Source organism: Betta splendens, chromosome 4 (genome assembly GCF_900634795.4).
Source record: "Betta splendens chromosome 4, fBetSpl5.4, whole genome shotgun sequence".
In the NCBI taxonomy this organism is placed as follows: domain Eukaryota; kingdom Metazoa; phylum Chordata; class Actinopteri; order Anabantiformes; family Osphronemidae; genus Betta; species Betta splendens.
This window is the reverse complement of record NC_040884.2, coordinates 33403464-33428376: the sequence shown is the minus strand read 5'-3', so window position 1 is coordinate 33428376 and position 24913 is coordinate 33403464. Positions and strand designations below refer to the sequence as shown.

Here is a 24913-nt window from a genome sequence, read left to right as displayed (position 1 = left end):
ATCAGGAGACACATTTTACAGATTTCAAGCTGCCAAATAAATGTAGTGTAGTAGAATCGCCCCCCCACAAACACCATAAGATTTGTTATGAACACGTTAGTCTCCACACGCGCGGCCTAAGAAAGCGAGACTCTTATTTTGAAACAGAGTACGACGACGGCAGTAAACCAGTGCTCACGGGCAAATTCAGTAATGGATTGTTATTTTCCTTGCCCGACGATATATGAAATCAAGCCGTCTCCTGGTTAATTTGTCATGAAGATAAAATAAAAACTACATCGGTTTTCTCGTTTCTTTTTATATAAGCGACAAACGGAATTTATTTAAAGCACCACATTAAAAACCAATAAACCAGCTGAAAACAGTTTTTTTCAAAACCGGACACAGAATTGGATTTAAAGCCGTTTCCCGTTTTAAAGGGGAAAACGAAAAAACTTTTCCCAGCATTTCATTTGGTGGGGATATCAAACTGTTAACACGGTACACGGACCTTTCTGTAACACACCCCAGGTTCCCAGCTACCTAATCTATTGTGCTGTTGTGGCTTGTGCCCTCCACACCCCCACACCGTAAGATTTGTGCTGGCAGTACACACAGACTCCATGCGCGCGAAAAGAAAGCGATACTTTTATCTTGAAATGGAGTACAACGACGACAGGAAGTCGGTGCTCATACGCAAATTAAGCAATACATTTATATTTTCGCCTGTAGCGATATCGACTGAAATCAAGCCGTCCTCTGGTTAATTTGTCCAGATAATAAACACAAAACACGTCAGTTTTCTCGTTTCTCTTGATATGAGCGAAAAACAGAATTTATTCAAAGGACTTTGTTAAAAACTAATAAACCCGTTGAAAACAGTGTTTTCAAAACTAGACACTGAATTGGATTTAAAGCCGTTTTCCGTTTCTTCGTTTTAATTTGGTGAGGAAAACAAACTGTTTAAACGCCACGGACCGATAATAAGTGGGTGTCGACTCAACATTAGGCGCAGCTGTCTCCAGCTAATGTTGTCTCCTAGGCAATGCACATATTCCCAGCAGGCCTCAGCCATATGGACGGATGCTAATACACGTGCTAACGAAAACGTGGATCGGGTGCAGTGAAGCAGCATCTGGTCACAATGAAAAAAAAACAAAGGGTGATGATTGATAGGTGGAGGCTAAAGATTTCTATCTTGAGCCGTCAGTGTGGTTGATGGTTCATACATACAGATATGTTTAGCAGTGATATTTAAAACATTACATTAATCTTCAGAGCAACTTAAAATATAAGCTTTAATATGATGTCCTATGTGTTTTTTTAATCCTTACATAAGAGAATTAATCTCGAAGGGATGTGTCACTCTCCCTAGCTCCAGTCCTCATCCAGCTCAGATCCAGTCACCAGGAATTCCTTCTCATCTGCCCCCACCCCCTACCTAATATCCTCCTTCTGTGTGTACGTCTCCCTGCCTTGCAGGCAGGTACAACAACCCTCTGATTTGTATTGCCCCATTGTGACTCAGTTTCTTTATATATTTCTTTACAGGCATCACCAGAGCGACAGCAGAAGGAGTGCTTCTTTCAACCAGGGAAAATCCCATTTCATTTTTTTATGGAATAAGAATTGATGTTTTTTGTCAACAGCATTCAGGAACTGTGTGGCTGATGCTTTCTTGACTAGCTCAACTTTTCTACCTCTTTTGGACCCAATTATTTATCTACTTTTTATTTACTGACTGATTACATGATTTTCTCTAATGAACTGTTTTCTGTTTGGCTGGCTGGCTGCTTATGTTTTTCACAAATTGATCTACTAACAGACTTGCTGGTCATTTAAAGACTGGCTTTGTCTTATTTATCTTGCCTGTGCCAGACTCAAAATCTATTCATTTTTTATTTTTTCTGGAAGTCGCATCATCATTATCTCCCTCATTCTTTGTAAATCTATTTATGCACCCAAGCACTTGTAACATGTAACAAAAGAGGAAGATTAACAAAAAGAAGAACAAAGTAGCAAGTGATACAGCTGAAAACTTGGAGAAAAAAAATAGGATTACAGGGCAAAATTAGTGCGATTGTCGGGAAAGGAGAATGACGAGAGGAGGAGGCGTGGCATCAAAAAGAGAGAGACAGAGGGGAGGAAAGTGAATGTAACCCACACCCAGAGATGCTGTGCTGGCTGAGAGAAGAGGAAATGTCGGTGCAGGAGCTGCTACAGAGGGTGCAATGTGTCATCACACATGTTGGTAAGTCATTGCATTTTCTCTTTCATTTATATCGTCTGCATCTGCACAGCCTTTCTTCATTGTCTAGGGTGAGATATTCAGGAAACCCATACACAATTATCCTGTTGGCATTTAGGTCAGGAGTGTGTGCTTAGACGCAAACAATTGGGTTAAATGGAAAAATGGTTGAAAATGTGCAGAAAATTGGATGAGAAAAAAAAGAGAGAAAGGCAGGCAATACATTTTCTCAGGACCACTGAGTGGTAAAGAATGTAGAGGGATGCTTTGTATGTAGGCGGAGAGGAAAAGTGTGTTATCATTACATAGGGGATGCACTGAGTGGTGCATTGAATCTATCAAGGGATACTGTAGCACACATTTGGTCACCTGATTCAGTATTTGCTGAATGCAGGATCTGATTGTTTCAGCTGGTTCAAAGCACGCAGTCTGTGCTCCTCCTAGTGATCACTCAGCATGCGTAAGACTGAAGAACATGACATTTAAAACTGATATCACAATCAGATGCATCCTTTTTCCTTTTCTCATTCTCAATTTCTCATTTTAAAGTCAATTCACCCTTTTTCTTTTTTCCCTTCTTAGATAACACTTCTCAGTATTGCAATTATGACTCCCACCCTCCCACACACTCCTTCCAATTTTTTTTCCTGTCATCTCTTACAGTCTCTCCATCATCTTAGCGTCCTCTTGTCCTTCCACCCCCCTTTTTCTCTTCCTCTCTGTTTGTGTTAGGCTCCTGCTTCCTGGCTGCTACGGAAGTAGGTTAATGTGCCACGCAGGAGACTATCACACAGCATCCTTCAGCACTGCAATTGGTGCATCTCAGTAGCAGTCGGGCGAATAAGGGTTAGAAGAGGGTGGAAGCAGTCTTGCATAAATCATTAGAAAACTGAGCTTCCTTCTGTAAACTACAGGACCTGGAATTGATTTATTGGAAGCCAGGCTCATGCAGAATGCTGTCACTAGGCAATATATTATATATTATAATATTGGCTTAACAGTCTTTTTTTTATTGTATGTATCTTCACAAGCAGGCTTGCAGTACTCTTGTAAGGTGTGTAAAGGGGGGTGCATGTTTTTTCTTTCCCTCTCTCTCTTGTTTTCCTTTTTCACACACACACACACACACACACACACACACACACACACACACACACACACACACACACACACACACACACACACACACACACATAGACACAAATATGTGTCTAAACTGGTCTCCTGCACATGCGGAGGTCAGGCTGTTGGGCCTAATAAACTGGTTGGAACCCATGTGAATGAACAAAACTGAAACTGAGAAACTAGTTTTTATTGCTTTATTTAAATTTGTTAGGAAGTTAGGGACAGTGCTGGCTAATAGACCATTAGTTACTGTAATTTGTGTGAAACAGTGAGGAATATATTGAATTTATAAAGCGGATGACCACCCGTGGAGGGTGAGATGGGAGTTTGAATAAATAAATAAATAAATTCCCTTCTCACCCTCCACGGGTGGTCTCATCCACTTTCCAAGCTCGGGTCCTCTACCGGAGGCCATAGAGCTTGAGGGTTCTGCGCAGTATCCTTGCTGTTCCTAGGACTGCACGTTTCTGGATTGAGATGTCGGATGTTTTTACGGGGATCTGTTGTAGCCACTCCTCCAGTTTGGGGGTCACTGCCCCTAGTGCTCCGATCACCACAGGCACCACTGTGGCCTTCACCTCCCAAGCCTTCTCCAGTTCTTCTCTGAGCCCTTGGTATTTCTCTAGTTTCCCATGTTCCTTTTTCCTGATGTTGCCATCGTTTGGTATTGCCACATCCACCACTACGGCTTTCCTCTGCTCTTCATCCACCACCACAATGTCTGGTTGGTTCGCCATTACCATTCTGTCAGTCTGTATCTGGAAGTCCCACAGGATCTTGGCTCGCTCGTTCTCTACCACCTTGGGAGGTGTTTCCCACTTTGACCTTGGGGTTTCCAGTCCATACTCCATGCAGATGTGCCTGTATACTATGCCAGCCACTTGGTTATGGCGTTCCATGTATGCTTTCCCTGCCAGCATCTTACACCCTGCAGTTATGTGCTGGACCGTCTTAGGGACCTCTTTGCACAGTCTACACCTTGGGTCTTGTTTGGTGTGGTAGATCTGGGCCTCTATGGCTGATGTGATGTGGATGAGTGCCTCTGTGCTGTCTTTCAGCCCAGCCCTTTCAAGCCATTGGTAGGATTTGTTGAGATCAGCCACTTCAGTTATGTTCCGGTGGTACATCCCATGCAAGGGCTTGTCCTCCCATGATGTTCCCTTTTCCAGCATCTCATCCTCTGTTCTCCACTGCCGGAGACATTCACTCAGCACATCATCTGTCGGAGCCTTATCCTTGATGTACTTATGAATCTTGGATGTTTCATCCTGGATAGTGGCTCTCACGCTCACTAGTCCTCGGCCTCCTTCCTTGCGGCTAGCGTACAGTCTCAGGGTGCTGGATTTGGGGTGGAACCCTCCATGCATGGTGAGAAGCTTCGTGTCTTAACATCTGTGGTCTATATCTCTTCCTTTGGCCACCTTATTATTTCCGCAGGGTATCTGATCACTGGCAGGGCGTAGCTGTTTATTGCCCGGGATTTGTTCTTGCCATTGAGCTGGCTTCGTAGGACTTGCCTTACTCGTTGGAGGTATTTGGCTGTTGCTGCTTTCCTTGTTGCCTGTTCAAGGTTGCCATTCGCCTGTGGTATTCCAAGGTACTTATAACTGTCCTCAATGTCTGCTATTGTTCTTTCTGGGAGTGAGACCCCTTCTGTGTGGATTACCTTGCCTCTCTTTGTCACGACCCTTCCACATTTGTCAAGCCCGAATGAGATCCCAATGTCTGAGTTGTAGATCCTGGTGGTGTGGATCAGCGAGTCGATGTCTCACTCATGTAAAGAAGGGGACTTATGGTGGCCCCGTTCCGGAGTTAGTATCCATAGCCAGTCTTGTTTATTATTTGGCTGAGGGGGTTCAGACCTATACAGAACAGCAGTGGGGACAGTGCATCTCCTTGGTATATGCCACATTTGATGGATACTTGGGCAAGTGGCTTCCCATTGGCTTTAAGGGTGGTTTCCCACAACCTCATCAAGTTTGCAATGAAGGCCCTTAGAGTTCTGTTGATGTTGTACAGCTCCAAGCATTCAGTGATCCATGTGTGTGGCATTGAGTCATAGGCTTTCTTGTAATCGATCCAGGCTGTGCACAGGTTGGTGTGTCGCACTCTGCAGTCTTGGGCGACTGTTCTGTCAACCAGGAGTTGGTGTTTGGCTCCTCTAGTATCCTTACCAATGCCCTTCTGTGCTTCGCTCATGTATTGACCCATGTGCCCACTTATCTTAGCTGCGATGATGCCTGACATGAGCTTCCATGTTGTGGAGAGGCAGGTTATTGGCCGGTAGTTGGATGGGACTGTACCCTTTTGAGGGATCCTACATTATCAGGATTGTTCGCCCTTCGGTTAGGCATGCAGGGTGAGTCCCATCCCTTAGCAGCTGGTTCATTTGTGCTGCCAGGCGCTCATGGATTGCAGTGAGCTTCTTTAGCCAGTAGGCATGGATCATCTCAGGGCCGGGTGCTGTCCAGTTTTTTATCCTGAGACTCTTTGTTGGATGTCTGCCACTGTGATAGTCACTGGGTTCTGTTCAGGGAGGTTGCTGTGGTCTTCCCTCAGATCCACCAGCCCCTGTGCATCACTGTTGTGTGATGCCTCCCTCTCCCATATACTTTTCCAGAACTGTTCAGTTTCCAGCCTTGATGGGTCTGCTCTGCTGTTATTACCCTGCCATTGAGAGTATACTTTCGCAGGTTGTGTTGCAAACAGCCGGTTTATTCGTCTGGCTTCGTTATCGCTAGTGTACCTCTTTAGGCAGCTGGCCAAGGCTTGTAGCCTTTGCTTGGCAGTTTCGAGTGCTTCAGGTATGGTCATCTGCCTGTACCTCTTGGGCATCGGTCATTTGGCTCACTTCCCTCCGAGCTGCCTTGATTTTTGCCTCCAACCTTTGTTTCCATGGTGGGTATTGTTTCTCATGGCTCCCATGGTTGCTCTTATAGCCAAGCACCTCTAGGATCACTGATGCTGAAGCGTATATCAGCTCATTGGTATCTGTAATCGTTGTGGTAGGGATCGCTCTCAATGCTGCATTCACATCTTCCATGAGACTTTCTGATGGTACTTCACTTAGCCGTTGTAGTTGTCTTCGGAGTTGCCTGCTCAATCTCGCCATGATCTTATCTTTCAGGTCAGTTGTTGCCTCGCTCAGCGTATCTGTGCTTACTGGGGCTTCGTACCCAATTTCCGGTTGGGGAGATGGTGAAACCTCCCCTCTGACCTGGCGTCCTGGCTCCCCCTTGCCGTAGCATTTGTGTACCTCGTCAATCTCAAGTTGTGATAGCAGTTGCCGTTTGTGGATGTTGGAACACTGAGCTACTAGATGCTTCGACATCAGCCTTGAATGTGGGTTTCTCCATTTCCATTCACCGCACATTCTTTGCATGTAACCCCTCTGACTAGGGTTACTTGAGTAGTAGCATTCCAAAAGAGTTTTGCTCTCGCATCTCAGCCATTTCTTTCTTTAGTAGTTCTCGCCAAGGTGCTCTGGTTCCCCAACACCTGGTGCAGACCTAGTTAGACCGGGCGACGTATGAGCCGGTATGTCATGTGGTTCATTGTTTCTCATCATCATATGAGGTAGGCAGTAGCTTAAAGGGCCTTGCCCAAGGGCCCATTCGAACCATTCGACTTTACCGACTGAGCTATCCAGTGAGCTACATATGAGCAGTGAGCTCAGGATTGGAGGCAGACAAGAACTGTAAGGAGTTAGAGATACAGGTTGAAGATAACCAGTGAAATTTCTGACAGTCCTTACACCTTATCTGTTGGACTAGAGCACAGTCAGCGGAGGCCCCTGAAAAATGATAACATAAAATAGAAATATTTATATCTATCCACTGATCTGTGTATTAAATGTATTTTCTGTTTATTCTTTTCTATATATGTGATTATCATTATTTTGTGTATAATGACTTGAGACACATCTGGTGTCTCTTGCTGCTGTAAAAGTAACATTCTTTTTAGCCAAATATGTTCCCTCTGTTGAGAGAAGAATGCTGATAAAATATGAAACATGACCACTAGTCAACATGCATTCTGTTAAACGAAAAAGATTTTCTTTTGAGACTTTATTATTTGAAAATTTGACTCCGGAGAAGCCAGTGCCTCAGGAGCAGAGGCTGCGACTGACCAACAGCTGTAGAAGTTGACTTATTCCTCTGCTGCTACAGTAGATGTATCAAAGTGTGCTAAGTTACTGTTTAAAGGTGTCGGGGACGGGACCTCTGTCAACACCTGGATTGCTCTGTTATCCTGTTTGACAACTCTGATGAATTAAATACATTAAGTATTTTGTAGTTTTGTAGTGCCAATGGCACTGCAATACATTATAGAACCATTATTCAGTGTGAACACATCATCAGAAAATTCTGATGCTTAGTCTTTTGACTCTTATCATTTGTATATACTGTATTATTACTTATATACTATATACTATATTCTTTTAGTATTTATCCATAATGAAGAAATGTCCTACTCTATGGGACGATTAAAGGTTTATTTTATCTTGTGATATTGTATGATGTATAAAATGTTAAACCACAAAACATTTGCAGGATACACTACCCCCTTTACAATGTGTTTACACGACTAACTAGTGCACATCATTCCTTCTAAAGGTTTGAGAATCATCTAGTTGTGGCAGTATTGAAGCAAGACAGGTCTGCAGTTCCTTAAACATCTGCCTTAAATCTTTTGTGATTACCTGGATGAATTGTTGACAGTTTCACTGTTATTCTGTATTGGTAGATATTGTCTTTGTGTGTCTGTGACATCCCTGAGCTTTAGAAACAGCTGATACAGCTTGATACATGTATGCCCCACCTTTTACATCTATATGCCTTACCTTAAGCAACACTATGTAATGTTAGAGGTCACAAACTGAAATCAGACCTGTTACTAAAGCCATGTCTAAAGTTGTCTACCGTACATGCGGAGATGAAGCTGTTGGGGCTAACCAACTGGTTGGATCTTTGCACAGAAGAGGTAACTGCTAAGAAGGTTGGAGGTTACAGCTGGGACAAAACATTTTATTTCTACAGTTTCCTTTCCGTATACTTCCTGATCCACTGGTGACATTACAAAGGAAATTTGGGATATTAACATCAGCAACATATGTGTGACAAAATCTAACCAAAATAATAATGACATTGAATCTATTTTTTATCAAAACATTAAAATAACCTAAATAATGTTTAGGTTTTCACTTGTAAAGGCCTTTTTTGATTCACATTTGCTACCTTGCTACTTTTGTGTTTGTTGTAGTCCCCAAGCTTTTCTTGTCATAACGTCAGCTGCATTCTTTCTGTTTCCCCTTCCTGTCTGTGTTATAGGGATGGTGGAAGAGGAGTCAAAATATTTTTTTGAAAATAGTTTGTTCTCTAATCTAAGGCCAGTCTGCTTAAGAAAACATGGGTGAACATTAGAACTGATCGACTGGGCCACATTACCACTTCACAGAGTTTACAGTCTGGCTCTATACGCAGGTTTGTGCAGGGCACATCATGTAAGCTAATGTCAACTGAGCTGGTCATTAATTAAAAAGTGGCTACTGCTACTGTCTGGCTCTGTTTGGTACAATATTAGTACAAACTAAAAGTACATTGAATAGGTCTAGTCTGTATCGTAGTTGAGAACTAAAAAATAAAAAACCTCAGCACACATGCTTCCAGTGAGTCATCAGTGCATTAGGTAGGGCTAGCAGTGATCTAAGGAGGGGCAGTGGCTGCTGTTGGACACATAGGGTGGGTGGTTTGATTCCTAGCTTCCCTAAATCATGTACTGAAGTTTCCTTGGGCAAGACAGTGAACCCCAAGTGTTAGCATAAGCTGCATAGCAGCTCTGCCACTGGTGTGTGTTTGCAAATATGACTGCAGTGTTAAAGCGCTTTGAGTACCACTAGATAGAAAAGTGCTGTAAAACTGCAGGACTGTTTGCCATTTAATCCATGATGTGATGATCTTTGGGAAACAGGGTTTTTTGAGAAGTTCTTGACTTTGAGCTGTCATTTTTTGTGAAGTCCAATGAAGCTCATCATTTTGTTACTGTGTATTTACTTAAGAGTTCAGATGTAGTCATCTAACCCCCACTGGCTTTTTAGAAATGTGAGAAACAGGTGCAAATTTGTCATCGTTCAGCTTTACAGATAACACTACCTGGACACTACACAAGCATCCTACCAATTAGAGCGGTGTCTTTGTATCAGCATTTAATTACACAAACAAAAATTGTCTCTTTAATGAAGACATTCTACAGTATTTGAAGTCTATACAGAAAAGGAAGCACACATGCAAAGTTTCTCTTTCTCGCTCTCTCCCGTCACTCTAAGTAGGAGGGCTTTTCCCTCAGTGCTGTGAGGACCTCCCAGCATTTAGTCACAAAACAGGACTGCTTTGTGGCCAGACCTCTGTGTGAGTGTATGTAGTAAAGTTAGTTATATTGATGTGGTTGTTGGGCTTTAGATTTAGGTGTGCTTTGGCCCATCTTTGCTTTGTGGACTGCTTCAGAGCAAGAACAGCAGCATGGGATCAGTAATATGTGAGTAGTTCTGACAATTATCTCTTAGCTGAGTCAGTAGGTCTGTGTCTGTACTAGGTATGATTTGTCTTAAATAGCTGTCCAGTTAGTTGTGTTAGAGACAGCCACAGGGGGCTTTACTTTCTACTGCAGCAGGTATGACTGCGTGAGGCAGGGAGGATAGAGGCATCTTTTTGTCTCTTAGGAGGTATGTGCACCAACTGCTGCATTTGCTTTGCTGGGGTGTTTATAAAGCAAAACACAAGTAACAGAAACACAGACGATTGAGACTGCCAGTGTGTGCTGAGATGTTTAGCAGCCTGTGGTGGGTAGGCAAACATATAATGTATGTATGCTCATTCCAGCTTGGATTAAGGGACGTTTTGACTGGACTCTCTTGGCAGGTTAAGGTCAGTTTGTTTTGTTCACCAGTACTGCAATTCACACACAGGGCTGACAGGGTGTGACCGTGAAGCCAACAGTATCTCCTATTCGTTCAGTGAGACTGAGAGCTTACATGGTTTTGAACAAACATATTATAATATGATTAGTTTTTTGTTTTCTTATCATAACTTAAAGGAACTACAACAAAACTGGGACCAGGTGCAGCAAATGTTAAAAGGACATACATAACACATACATAAATACAGGCTGCTATGTACAGTAGGCTATATTGCATTTTTTTCTTTCTGTACAGTATATATTTGCCACATCATGATGTGTTATATTACTATTTATCTATTTGAGATCATCATTAAAAATGTGCAAATAAGTAAGTGCTGTATTTTTAAGACTTGGCATGAGCTCGAATAAGGTTGATCAGGTGTCTTTACAATGTCTCCACATACTGGTGTTGCAGACCTTTTCTTACTTTTCAGTGCAGCATTGTCCTGCACAGGTGAGTGTGTTAAGGTGAAATATAAATAAAACACCAGCAGCATATGAGTGAATGCTGTAACACCGTTAGAGAGTATTAACAGTATAAAGATAACCTTCGATCAACTCAGGTTTTGACAGCTCTAGGTCAAAGGTCACTTGATCTTTTCACCCATGAACTTGCAATGTCAACGTGCACTTGATCTGGATAAAGGGAAGAAGACAAATAAAGATCAAGTGCACGTTGACATTGCAAGTTCATGGGTCTGAATTGAACCAGAGAACCCTCTTGAATGAAGGTTATATTTTCTGGTATTCAGAGCATTGTCTTTAATACTCTCTCTACCGTTGACAATGCTCTGAATACCAGAAAATATAACTTTCATTCAAGAGGGTTCTCTGGTTCAATTCAGATCTCACTGGAGGGGATTCTAACTTAGAAACGTTCAACACATCATGAGTTGGGTGAAACTACCCTTCTCCTCACTGCAACATTATGTCTGTCTGGTTTTAGTCTTAGTGTTTTGATGATGAATGCTAGCATAACGTTGCTACAAACATCTACGCTATAGACAGTTTTTAATATATAATATATAACTAACATCTAAGCCAATTCTAAAAGAAGCATAACATGAACAAACTGCACATGCTTTGCCACACTTGTGCCTAAATGAGAAGATAAGACTATCAACACATCATCGGTCACTGGTCTGTTTGTCAGTAGTGTATGTTTCATGAGGTGCTAATGATATTCATTGGTGTTCACCAATTGGTGTCATGGGTTTTGAGGGACCTGCAGCAGATCCTGGGAATAGACATCCTCTGATTGTCTTGCACTGATGTGTTTTTCCTGAGAAGTCATAGGAAACTCTCCTCCCCTCTTTCCATTTCCATTCCCTTCAGGAATGACCCTCCAAAAATAACACAATCTGTTTGTGTGTGTGTGTGTATACACATTTTTTATAAACTATGTGGACAAAGATCTGAACTATTGTTTTGCAAACGCATTGTAAAGGCTATTTGCAGTTTAGGATTTGGTTTGTTAGCATTAGAGTTAAGGTGGTGCATTTAGTTGTGATAGTTTATTTTTGTATTACTTTTTTTGTATTCTCACCACAAAACAGACATGTATCAGACAGTGTCATTTCAGTCAGACACACAGTAGTTGACTGAGACTATTGATAGGATGCTTGATTTGTTAAGATTAAGAGCTTAATGGAAACTAAATATAAATATATTATAAAAATGCCTATGTATTTTAGGATCCCCATTGTTCAGTCCAGAATGTCTTAAACATACTTTTAAGACTCAGGGTCCATGTAAATCAAATCAGACCTGAATTTCGCCATTGCTGCTGAGTCACTTGCTTCCTACAGCACAGCTGATATGTTCAATAGGTTTGCATCACAGCAGAGGGTGAATTAATTCTGACAATTCATAATCCACTCACTTCTCCTCCAGTCGAAAATTTATTTCCATAATTTACTGTGATGAATTAACCTTAGTATAATCCGAACAAAACTCAAGTAACAAAATGCAGAAGTCTGAAATTTTATATTTTATTGAAAACCAATTAGAGTGTCAGAACGTCAAAGGCGGCGGACCCACATGCACGGCACAGACAGACAGGGATATGAAAACAAGAAGGAATTTATTCCAAAAAACTCAGAGTCAAGATCAGGCTGGGTCATAGACGGGTAAGCAGAAAGGCTCAACACAAGGGTTCAGGCAGGCTCAGTTCCGTGGACAGACAGTGTTCGTTAGCCGTCTTGGCAGAGATAGAAGTACCGTTCAGGACGAGGCAGAATCGTAGTCATAAAACAGGCATGGTAATTACCAGACAGGTTCAGCAGACGATGCAGGCAGGGATCAGGCAAGGCTCGGTGACAGTAGGCAAAACAAGATCGAAAACACGGGTCGGGACAAGAACAAAAACGCTGGATGATGGTGAATACACGCAAACACAAACTAACAATCTGGCAAGGTACTGGGGTGAGAGCTGATGCTTAAATGCTAGGTGACTGATTACTGATGAAGTGCGGGTGTGGATAATGACCGGTAGAAGCAGGGAACAGCTGTGACATGATGTAAACAGGAAGTCCTTTCAAGGTAATGGCGGAAGTAAACCCAAGGCGTGACAGTAAACACAGCTGTGGAGTGAGTGGCAGGAAGTCCTTCAAAATAAAACCCGAGAATAGAACCAGACAATACCGAAAGTAAAGAACTCAAAATAAAACAAGGAGCAGGACCAGAGACTGTGACATATAGCAATTTGCAAGCAGGCTTCATTTCAGCTACTTCTGTATGTACAATATGATCAAATAGCAGATTGGCTGATAGACAAGGATGAAACCCAGTGTGCAACATATCCTGCACAAATGCGCTGTAAATTGAGATCCCCTTTCAGACAAAATGCCCTTAGGGATGCCACAGATTATTAGTAAATGGCTAACGGTATTTTGGGATATCTTGGGTTTGGCAGTGGTTAGAGGAATCTGACATTACTCTCCAACCATCTAGATACAAGTCTATGCTAATGAATGATGCTGCAACTCATTAAAAGGAGAAAAGGAATGCCCTAAAGGCCAGACTGAAGCTGCTCAGTATTGTGTTTGACACTGTGAGAATCTGATGGCCACAGAGAAACCACACAGCCCTTCTGACCATATGAGACATATGTTAGATGAAAGAATTAGGCCTCATTGTCTAAACCAAATGTCACGCTACAATAAGTGGAAGTGGAAGTCACTTCCTTTGCCCAAACATTGTGTTTTTGGGGACGTTTCTACAATTGGTAAATTGAATGAGTGTTACATCACTTCACAGTTTGTCTCTAGGTCAAGCCCACTTAGATCTCCTAGAAGACAAAGTGCAGGGGCTGCTGGGATTGGACAGCTTAACTGGGTTGACAGGTGTTCACATACTCTTTGCCAAAATTGCTGCACAGTTGAACATGACCATAATTCATGTAGGAATCTATCTGCTGTGTTATCTGTACAATGAGGGCAAATACAGTGTTTGAGTTTGTGAGACCCATTTGGAACATCCTTTGTCCTGTATAATGTGTTCTATGAAGAATTTTATATTGTATTAGTTGTAAATTTGTATTTTTTGTAATTCTGATTAAAGTTATTAGTTATTCGAGAACGTGTGATTAGTGGTGATGTTGAGATCAGCTTCCCATTTCGAGATCAGAAGGCTCACTGTCTGATCTACATTGGAAATTAAGATACTGTCCTTTTCCCTGACATATCAATAAATCGCTCTATTACTGGTGGTGGTTGAATGTGGATGGGAGTATTCTTACTTTTTGCATTAAGTATTGACTTTAGTTGTTGGTATTCTAAGAAATTGGCACTAGTGATTTCATAGTGGGACACTAATTTGTCGAAAGAGGTAAACTTGCCTCTCGTGAAAACATATTTCAGATGTGTTATCCCTTTGATATGCCAAGTTGGAAAGTGTATTGCCTTTTTGTTTGTACAGTATGATGTCTGGTTTCTGATTGTTCCAGAGTGGTGTGTTTTGGCAAAGCGAAGATCCTAGTAAGAAAATCCCACCAGGCTATCAGAGACACTCCTATGCTAATGCTCTGGTAGCAAATATGGTGTTTGATTTTGGGGATGATAAGATCTGCAACTTTAATATTTCCACAAAATGTTTGTTCAATGTCTATCCATGAGGAGTCTGCTGGCATGGGTTTTATCCATTTGTGGACATGGTTCAGTCTATTGGCAAGAAAATAGTGGTGGAAGTTAGGTACTGTAGCTCTAGGCCACTGCAGCGTTTGGATTTTTGAAGAGTTTTTAAACTAATTCGTGGTGGCTTGGTTTTCCACAGAAACTGTGAGACGTATGAGTTTAATATCTTAAACCACACCTGGGCTGGCTGAGTCGGAATAATTGAAAATATGTAATTAATTTTTTCGCAGGATCATCATTTTTATGGTGGCAATTCTTCCCATAAGTGAAATGGGTAAGGACTGCCATCTTTTGAGGTTGGCTTCTATTTGTTTTAATAATAGATTGTAGTTTAGATCAATAAGCTCTGATAGCCTAGACGACAATTCAATGCCCAAGAATTTAATGTTCCCTGAATGGAGTGTGGTAGAGGAGATGTTAGTCATCTTAAGGTTAAGTGGTAGCACTATAGATTTTGTCCAGTTAATAGAGTACTCTGAAAGTCCTGAGAATTCATCTATGAGGCTGATAGTTGTAGGAAGAGATGTCTGTGGCTCCAGGAGAAACTGTAACACATTGTCAGCATATAAACTTATTTTATGATTTACTGATTTGGTCGATATTCCATAATTTCTTCATGCTGTCTTATTGCTGCGGCTAGAGGTTCAATAAATATTGCAAATAGTGATGGGGAAAGTGGGCAGCCCTGTCTGGTTCCTCTTTGCAGATTAAAACTTGGTGAGATCTGGTTGTTTGTTCTGACTGCAGCGTTTGCTGAGCTGTATAATATTTGGATCCAGTCTATAAAGGATTTCCCAATGCCAAATTTGTGCAGAGTGGCTAAAAAAAACTTCCAGTTTACTCTTTCGAAAGCTTTTTCTGCATCTAAGGAGACGATGGCTGAGTCTAGTTTATGGGTGCTGACATAATCAATTAAGTTGATTAATCTGTTCATATTGTTTGGTGACTGTCTACCTTTAATGAAGCCTGTTTGATCAGAATGAATTATAAATGGAGTGATATTTTTCAAATTTTCTAGCAAGTGCTTTACACACTATTCTTAGATCTACATTTATTAGTGAAATTGATCTATAACTTGACTGATTGACAGTTCTTGTTGCTCACAGCTTTTCTTAGCCTGTCCAACTCTGGGTTGAATACTAAATTAAAGTCCCCTCCTACTATAAGTTTGGAACCTGAGTGAGCAGACAGTGATGTGAAGAAGCTGTGAAAGAAAGAGGGGTCGTCAACATTAGGACCATACACATTAGCTATGCAATAGTCAATGTTTCCTATCAAGATATTAATGATTATATATCTTCCTTCTGGATCTACAATGGTATCATTATGAATAAAGTTAATCTTTTTATTCATCAGGATGGCGACCCCTCTTTGTTTAGAATTGTAACTGGCTAAGTAAGCATGTGGGAACTCTGTTGATGCCAGGGTGTGATCTATAGTTTTGGGAATATGAGTTTCCTGTAGTAAAGCAATGTCTGCTTGTAGGGTTTTCAGATGATTAAATATTTCAAATCGTTTCTCCTTCTTATTGATTCCATGTACATTCCAGTGACAATCTTCAGTGGTGTCATATCTTACCTGACTGCTGTGGATCACTAGTCTTGTGTGTATGTAGTGTGACAGACTTTAGGTGTGTGGCTAACCTTAAGTACCTGTGTATTCTGAGTTGTGTGTTGTCTATGTATGTGCACGTGTTTCCCCTGTGCAGTAGATGTTTGTGTGTGGCTGCTGGAGGGCTACCTAGCTGGCTGACTACGTGGGAGATGAATAGAGCTCTTAACCAGTTCCTTCTGCTTAAAGTCATGAAACTTGGCAACGATAAGTCGAGGGCGCTGGCCATCCGGTCGTCTTCCTCCGAGTCGGTGGGAACTGTGAAACGCTATCTTGTCCACTACGTCCGCTGGAAGCTTCATCTGTTGTTTAAGGAAGTTTTTAATGGTGGTTTCCGCGTTTTTCTCTGCCTGCTCTGGAATCCCCAAGAACACCAGCTTGTCCCTCATGCTGCGAGCCTGCAGATCGATAATGCCTTCTTTTATTTTTATTTTTTTCGGCCGCTAGCTGAGCCACATCCCCCGTCAGGGACTGCACTGTTCCCTTCAGGGCCTCGTTCTCGGTGGCGAGAGAAACCACCTGCTGCTGGCTAAATTCCAGGGAGTCGCGGAGGGCCATAAACTCTTTGTGGAGGAGTTCCACTAGCACCAGATGCGCGTCAAAACTTGATTGAGATTACTGCTGTTTGATGGAACCATTGCTTGTTTTTGGACATTTTATCTGTGTGTTTGAGTTGGAGATGAGGTGACATGAAGAGGATCAATGTTCTAGATAACTGATGTACACTTGAAAACCTGTAGTGACACAGCTGGACTTTAGTACATGCTATTCAGATGATAACGTTCTACCAACAGTGGAAATATTCTTTAAAAAATCATTTGGCTGAACCAAATTTGTTTTGTTTTATTAAATGGCTTAGAAATGTATGCATGTATTATTATTAATATTGTTATTATTGTTGGTATTATGTATGGTATGAGTGCAAACCTGCATTGTAAAATACTTCCGGGTTTCTTGTTTTGGGGGGTCTTCGATCACGGTGACACACCACTGTGTGGTGGCAGCGCGCATTCGGCAGAAGCTGGCTGCGCTACTATAGGTAAGACGTGCCTCGCCGCTCTCTGCCCTCCGTAAGCTAGCGGACATAGAAGCTGCGCACACATTTAACATAAATCCAAATTAAGAATAAATTGTATGCCCTATAATTATGTCACTGCTAGTTTGTCTGGCGTGTCATATTTATTTTAGCAGAACTAAAAGAGGAGAGAAGTGACCGTAAGTTACTAAAGAGTAAGTCTTTTACATACTTACAAACTGCCTTGCTCTCGCTAGGAGGCTGATGGCGACGGTGTGCTGACCGTGTCCCCCTTTTTTCTGATTTGTTATAAATCTGTTATAGTGAATCCTCCTGCTGAAATAAACAGCCTGTGAACAGAGAAGTCTGGTTTTGTCTTGTGGACATTAGTACCCATCTTGGGGCTGCTACAAACGCATCTCAGTTGTTTATGAAAACACAAGATGTGGGGGGCGGAACACAAGATACTTCTATTTTTAACAAACTATATAGGAGCTGTTGTACCTTTTACGATAAATCTTTCCCTAAATCAGTTCATCTACTTCCTGAGAACCATAAAGGTTTTTTAATACAAAGAAGCATTGCTGCTAGTATAATGTTCCATTGACATGTCTTTGCTAATGCATGATTTAATGACGTTTTTCATAAAAAGTGTGCCAAAACCTTTAAATAGTGGTGTAATACAAACGAGTCCCTAACAAAAACATAGCAAGTTAAAACATGCCAGCTCAGTATTGGTAGTGTGCTCTGCTCTCTAGTAGTCTTAAGGCACAGCAACATCTGCTTAACAGGAAACTCTCCCAAGCATTTCAGCATTTACAAGATAATTGTTCCTGCTGAGTAGAAACTCTGTCCTTTAAAACCAGGAATTTCTTTAGAGAAGTTTTCCTCATATGTAACCAACTGCAGTCAGACAAAAATGATCGCTTGCAAGTAATTTAGCAACCACAGAACCCAGACACAATACCAAGCCAGTCTTTAAACCTAGAAATCCAGTATTGCAATACTTGCCGTGTATACACATGCTTCCTGCATATCCACTCTATTCCACTTCCACACTTGGAGCATCCTTTTCAAGGTTTGACATGGTCATACATTGCATCTATTTTTTCTTTATACTTTAGTGTGTAGACACAAATGAACATCCCAATGCTGAAATGCATGAGCTCGGTTTGCATATTGTAGTTCTGTAATAACTGGACAGCTCCAGTGGAGTTCCTTGAGTGCTGTCACATTAGTTTTATTTACAGTATTTTGAGTAATATAGTTTTCCACTTATGTCATCACTGTGAATGGTTTGATCTATACAGTGACACATTAGAAGCTAAATAAAGTACAATATTAAACAATGAATTCAGTAGGACACTAAGCGGGTCACCTATGACTCAACAGGAGGACTGGTTGTTCACACTGTTGTGGAAATTTGTAATAAAGGACTGATGAGAGATTTGTCATTTATAAAATTTATTGTTGGAGCAGAGAAAAATAAAAGATAATGAGGAAAGCAAACCAAAAAGCCAACTGGGGAGATAAGAACATACACCACAGAGGTATAATGCAAAATTTACACAATCCTCAAGTTGCCGTTGCCTTTTGACCCCTCTGTCCAGCCAGGGTGGAATTAATGTCTAGTCCAATCAAATTGCATGAACCATCTCATCCCTGTTGCCGTGTGTGTGGAGATGTTTACATTCTCACACCTGCATTGCTGACGTCTGACTATCAGAGAGGAAGGAGCACTAAGTCTCAACAGAGAGAGACACAACTCCCCGACCTTGGGTTTGGAGCTAGAGTCCAGAGTCTATCAGGCAGAGACAAGCATTGAACAATGGGTGAAATGTCACATACATAAAACAGAAGTAAGACAAAACATGAGATATTAATTGCAGAACATAAGTCATAAACCATATGATTACAACAATATGAAATAAAAAATTTTCCTATTAAAACACGTACTTGGAATAAGACTAATAGGGATATGGTCTGATGCATATCTCAAAGTTCTTTACAAGGGTTTCCTATACACTGCTTTTTCGTGTTGTTGGAATATCACACTGAGTCTTTGTGTGGAGTTTAAATCACGTTTGTACAGTGAAAACTCTGTTTAAACCAGCGAGTTAGAAATAGGTCTATTCTTTGCCTATGAAGAGTAACTTACTTTGGGAAAACTTCAGGGCCTTGTTGCTCAGTGAAGATAATATAATTTAAAGTAGATGCTTTCCAACGACTGATTGGCTGTGGTCATGTGTGGTGGAAATTTCCCATAAAGAGGCAGATGAGAGAGTTGTCTGTATTTTTAATAAAAATAAAGGAAAATAAAAATAATGGGAAAAGGAAATAAAAAGCATGGATTTTGATCGTGCACATCAACAAACCAAAAACCAGCTGGGAGATCAGTGCACACACCACGAAGGTGTGATGCAAAGAGCCCACGATCCTCAACCTTCTTCTGCCTTTTAACCGCTATGTCTGACTACGGTGGAACGTCTGTGTGGCCCAATCAGACTGATGCACCATCTCATCCCTGTTGCCGTGTGTGTGGAGATGTTTATATTCTCACACCTGCATTGCTTACGTCTAGAGGAAGAAGCACTAAGTCTCAACAGACAGAGAGACAACTCCCTTTTTTTTTGGTTTGGGAGCTAGAGTCCAGAGTCTATCAGGCAGAGACAAGCATTGAACAATGTAATATATAAATTATAAAAATCATTGCAAATGAAACAATGAGTATTAACTCATCAAGATTCAAAAATACACCTTCACATAAAATGCAGGTAACTTAGGGATAAAAGGTTGAGAGCTGTTTTTGTGGGTAGTGTGAGCAGCATGTGAAGAAAATAAGCCAATAGATATTTGTTTATATCTCGTAATCGGATAACAAACAACAAAGAAAAGGGTAAGAAGGGAGAAATAATAAGGTTGTCACAATAAAGTAATTACCTACAGTATTTTAGTCTCAGCATCACTGTCCTCATCATCAGAGAAACCAAGATCATCGTCTAAGTCATTAAGTGAATTAGAGTCGGGTTTCTGAACATAGTGCATTGTGTCATTTGATACAAGAGTGTTGCTGAGGTCACACGTATGATGAGACCTCTAACCAGTGGGATAAAGCAACCACCCAAACAAGAGAATCACAGCAATCTCAATGATAAAGGACACAGCTGCGGACATGAGAACAGATTTCCATTTTTCAGACATTTCGTCTAGTAAATTCCAAGGCGAAGAATCTATACCAGAGTTAGCAGAGACTCTGATGGCCATGGAGCGCCTTCGCCACAGTACCATTAGAATGAGTGTTATTCAGGGTGTACTGTAAGTACAACATACCTCTCCGAACATAACAAACGTCTCCTTTCTCTGCTAACAACACGTCTACGGCCATTCGACTGTAATGTAATGAAGACAATTAATGTATGTTAGCCATACGTTTACAGTGGGGTTCTGTTTTATATAATCTTGAGATAGTTTTCATGCTTTCGGATCTTTAATTGTACATTTGGGTCTAGAGTGAAAAGAAGAATCAGCGATTAACCAGAATAATGATGCCTCTGCTGCTTGTGTTGTCTTATAACCTCTGTCATCTGTATAAAAAATAATTGTAGTAGTGAATAAAGTGATTGTGAGAAAATCAACCACCAAATCAACTTTAAGATATTTAAAGTCAGTGTTGTTGTGAAATTTTTCTCAAAAGTAGTGTGTAAAGTTATATAGAAACATCGTATGGTCAAGACAATAATCAGAGTAACATAAAATGAAGTCTAAAACAAGGTTACAATCGATGTCTGTAACAATCTACTTCTCCCTGTTGAACGGTAGTGTTAGATTGTTTCCAACCTGTGTGTTGACACATTGCCAGTTCGTTGGAGTTCTTCAGGTTGTGATCAGCTGATCACAGAGACACTTGGGATTTGTTATCACTGCCAGGTTTTCTCCCAATGTCGTCTGAGTCACTGTCACTCCCGTGATGTGAAGAGTCTACACGTCGTCCAGCGTCGGCAACTCATTCCTGCTCGTGTGTGTGTTTTCTCAGGAGCGTGTGTGTAGATGTATGGTCTGATAGTGTGATTCACCGGCTCAGCTTAAGGCGGCACTTGGCTCACACCTTTAGCTGAACGGTCAACGCAGCCTCGCCTCAGTGCGTGTGTGAGCACAGCGAGGGTCTTCCTTCTTCGTCCTCACTTCTGGTGGGTTTTCCGTGCGGTTTAGACAGAGGGTTGTCTGTCAAATCCGGGACCTTCCTGCAGTAGATGGAGTGGATCCAAGTCGCTCTCTCTGCGACCTTCAAAGCCTTGTGGGTCGTCAGAAGGACCGGGAAGGCGCCTCGGCACCATTGGAGTTCCAGTGCTTCCTCCTGAACTCCTTAACGATCGCCCAGTCTCCCTGGTTGGATGGTGTGTAATCGTCCTGTCGCCTGTTTTCATCTGTTGGGAAATCTGAATTGTGGGGAAAAAGTGTTTGGGCGGCACGGTTTCCTATCAGGCCCAAACCAGACTCCATGGCTACAGGTGGAACCATTCGTCTGCCTGAGTCTGCGTTCCTGTGAGGTAGAAAATGTTTAAAGCGCAGGGAGAGGTGAGGAAGGGGAGGGTAGAGAGAGTTTGAGAGGAAACAAGGATCAGGAGAGGGAACAAAGATAAGGAGAGGAAACGAAGATCACGAGAGGGAGGAGTTGCCGGGCAGTGACTTTTGCAGCAGCGTCTACAGCTGCATGTCGGCAGAAACAAAGTCCTCACTGATGGTGTGAGTCGGACAGTTACAAACAGCATTAGCTGTAGGTAGCAGCTAACTTATCATGATGTGAGATAGGTTTGCAATCAGACTTCAAAAGCTCCCTATGCTTCCACAGAGCATCTGTGGAGTCTGTGTAGATGGTAACAGACTCTGCTTCTGCTAGTTTACTAGCTTCAGTCAATACGATCAACTCTGCAGCCTGAGCAGAGTAGTGTCTTAGCAAAGCACTAGACTTCAAGACGGCCTCTTGATAGTAATGTTCAGCATGTTGAGCAAGGTGGTGTTGTATCTAAGCCATCGGGCTGTAGAAAGATGTGATGTTTTCTATTCCAAAAGAATCAAAGACACAGTATGAGGAACCAACAAGGTGACGTCAGAGTAGCCAACGATGTTACATGATGCCAGCACGACTCTCTCTGCTGCAGCCACTGCTCATAGACACCGTGGAAGTTCAGCAGCAGCTGGATCGAGCTTGAAAAATAGGCTACACGACAAAAGAACAGAAGTCGTACAATCCTTCACTGTTTGAGTGAAAGGTCGCGTAGGGTCAGATCAGGAAGACCCAAAGTAGGAGCCGACTGAGAGCAAGCATGAGGTCAGTGAACGTTGTTCAGCCTCAGACGTCCACGTGAGACAAGAAGTAGACGATGAAGACATCTGGATGGGGCCTCAAAGACAGTAAAGTTACAAACGAAGGTCCTACAATAAGAACAAAGACCTAGAAAAGACATAAGCTGTTTATACGTGCACGGTTTAGGCAGGTTTTAAATTGCTTCAACTCTGTTGGGTGAGATGGATTTGCCATCAGCTGTAATTACAATGACCCAGAAAAATAACCTTTGTCTGAACAAAGTGCAATTTAGACAGGCTCTCTTTGCGGCCTGTAGCATTCAATGTTTCAGTAGCTTAGTGGTGTCTGCAGTAACGCCATCTATGGCTTCCTTTCAGAGGGTGTTGTTGTTTACATGGTCTGTGGTCAGATTTAGGTGTGATGACCACTGGTTCACATCCTCTGATCAAACCTACATCATGTCTGTGTGTGAGCCACAGGGAAGCAGGGCTTCCTGTAAGGCTGAGTGTTGGGTCAGAGCGTCCTCTGAAAAATGAAAATAAAAACATGTAGTGTGTGTCATTAGAATGCAGAGGTACCAAGTTCACTGTTTTGCTGTGCATGACGGGCAGAATAAAAATAAAAAGTTTTCTAAAAGCATGTAAAGTGGGTAAATACGTCACTTGGGGTCAGAAGTCGTTCACCAGTCTCCACCCCGTGGACATCTGTTCACGAAAGGACCCACGTCCTGTATCTGTCTCCATCATGTTTTCACAGAGGGACGTGTGGAACTGTAAAATAAAAATCAAAAATCTTTTTGTTCGTTAGTAAAAGAAATCGGAACGCAGACCTGTGTTCATCACAAAAGAGGGAAGTTGAGGTCAGTTTGTGTGTGTGTGTGAAATCATATGTCTTCAAACCTTTCATCAGGACCAGAAGACACATGTGCTGTACAGGACAGGTCAGATGCGTCTCTGGAGGTCGTATCACATGGAAACAAGCTGTGATGCAGCCTGTGTGAGGGCCTCAGCTACAGCCCCCCCTCAGCAGCTAATGATAAGAGCACAGCTGAGCTGAAGTTAACACCAACAAAAGAGGGATTATTTAGAATGTCTGTATATGTAACCTGCACTCCGTCTGGAGTGGAAATCAATCAAATACCTAAACTACACATGAGATCTATTCCTAAGAATTTAACTGGGCATAAGTTTGAAAGCAAAAATGAATCTTAAGGTGTCTTTCTGTCAGATGTTGCACAAGACAGTGCAACAGTAAGTTTTTCTTTAATAGTCTGGTACATACAGTCATTATTATTACTTCTCTCTAATAGTCGTCTTCCCTTTAATAGTCATTAGTAGTGTGTTTCAGTCTGTTTCAGTCTTCCTATAGACTGGTTTTGTTCTTTTCTTCTATAGTCTGGTTTTGTTTTGTTCTGGCCAGACAAACCTATATTGTGCACAAATCTTCATTGCAAGCAGATAAGCATGAATATTGATCAATTGAGCGTGTATCAGCTGTAAGCGTGAGTTTGCGGTACCGTCTTCTGCATAACATGAAAAGGAATCATCACTTTCTTTCTTCCCCAACCATCAGTCTGATGTGAGCGCCAGTGGGTGGAGCCTGACGTAGGTGGGACAGTTGTTCCTCGATGACAGACCTTTCCTGGATCCTCGGATGCAGCTTTATTGGCCCGATCACATTCGAAGCCTCTCCTGTTGTTTCAACCAGTGTCTGTGGCAGAGCACGTCTTCTCACTCTGCTGTTGCTCTGTCATTGTTTTCCTTTGCTGACTGTCATAGGCAGGTGTCTGTATGAGACACACACGCTTGTAAGACAGTTTCACGGCCTCTGAGGCTTCAGACACAGTCCTTTCATGCTGGTGCAGGGCTTGTAGTAGCTGGTGAGTCTGATGAGCCCAGAACGTGATGGCTGCAGACGTTGTGGGAGTCGGTGAGGCCTCCATGCTGTGGTCTGTGTCCTTCAGCTGCTGTGGTATCAGAGCTTCCACCTCATTCTGGTTGTTGGTCAGGCACTTCTTCTCCTTCGGTTCTTCTGCTGATGGTGGGAAAGGAGTCCAGATCCGGATTTACCCTCATCGTGCTTAGTCCTGCATTAGGACAGAGAGCAGAAACAATGGGAGCATTTGCTCTTGACATGATGTGTGTGTGTGTGTGTGTGTGTGTGTGTGTGTGTGTGTGTGTGTGTGTGTGTGTGTGTGTGTGTGTGTGTGTGTGTGTGTGTGTGTGTGGCGGAGTGCAAACAATTCTTCCCCAGAGTTGTTAACTCTTTTTTTCTGTTACTCTCATCTCTCTTTTGTTTTTTTAGGGGTTTATTTTTGAGTTTTTGCTTTTTTAAATCTTTTCTTTTGTCTCTAATTCTTCTTTTAAGATGCATATGTCCTTTACACTAAGTGATTCTCCTTTTGAACCCTTAACCAGTTTCCCACTCATGGAAACATGAAACGCACTAATAACCATATTTACTTTTTGCTTTAATTACGTTTAGTTTTGTATGGTTGCTGTCTGGTGGTGAAGACTCAGATTGCCCTGAACCCGTCTTTC

The 24913-nt window shown here is 41.9% G+C and overlaps 1 protein-coding gene across 22 annotated transcripts in view; it reads left to right on the top strand.

The window, feature by feature from the left end:
- The first annotated feature begins 1474 nt into the window (after positions 1-1474).
- Positions 1475-24913, top strand: part of mcf2l2 (MCF.2 cell line derived transforming sequence-like 2) — a 156332-nt gene continuing 132893 nt past the window's right edge. For 12 of the 22 annotated variants that reach the window (XM_055507779.1, XM_055507781.1, XM_055507767.1 and 9 more), the window contains exon 1: positions 1479-2230. In XM_055507779.1, the coding sequence (XP_055363754.1) occupies positions 2152-2230 (79 nt within the window). In that variant the 5' untranslated portion in view covers positions 1479-2151. Of the gene's footprint in view, positions 2231-9263; positions 9887-24913 lie in introns of those variants that run through there. The other 10 variants (XM_055507777.1, XM_041070633.2, XM_029149148.3 and 7 more) reach the window with 7 other exon arrangements.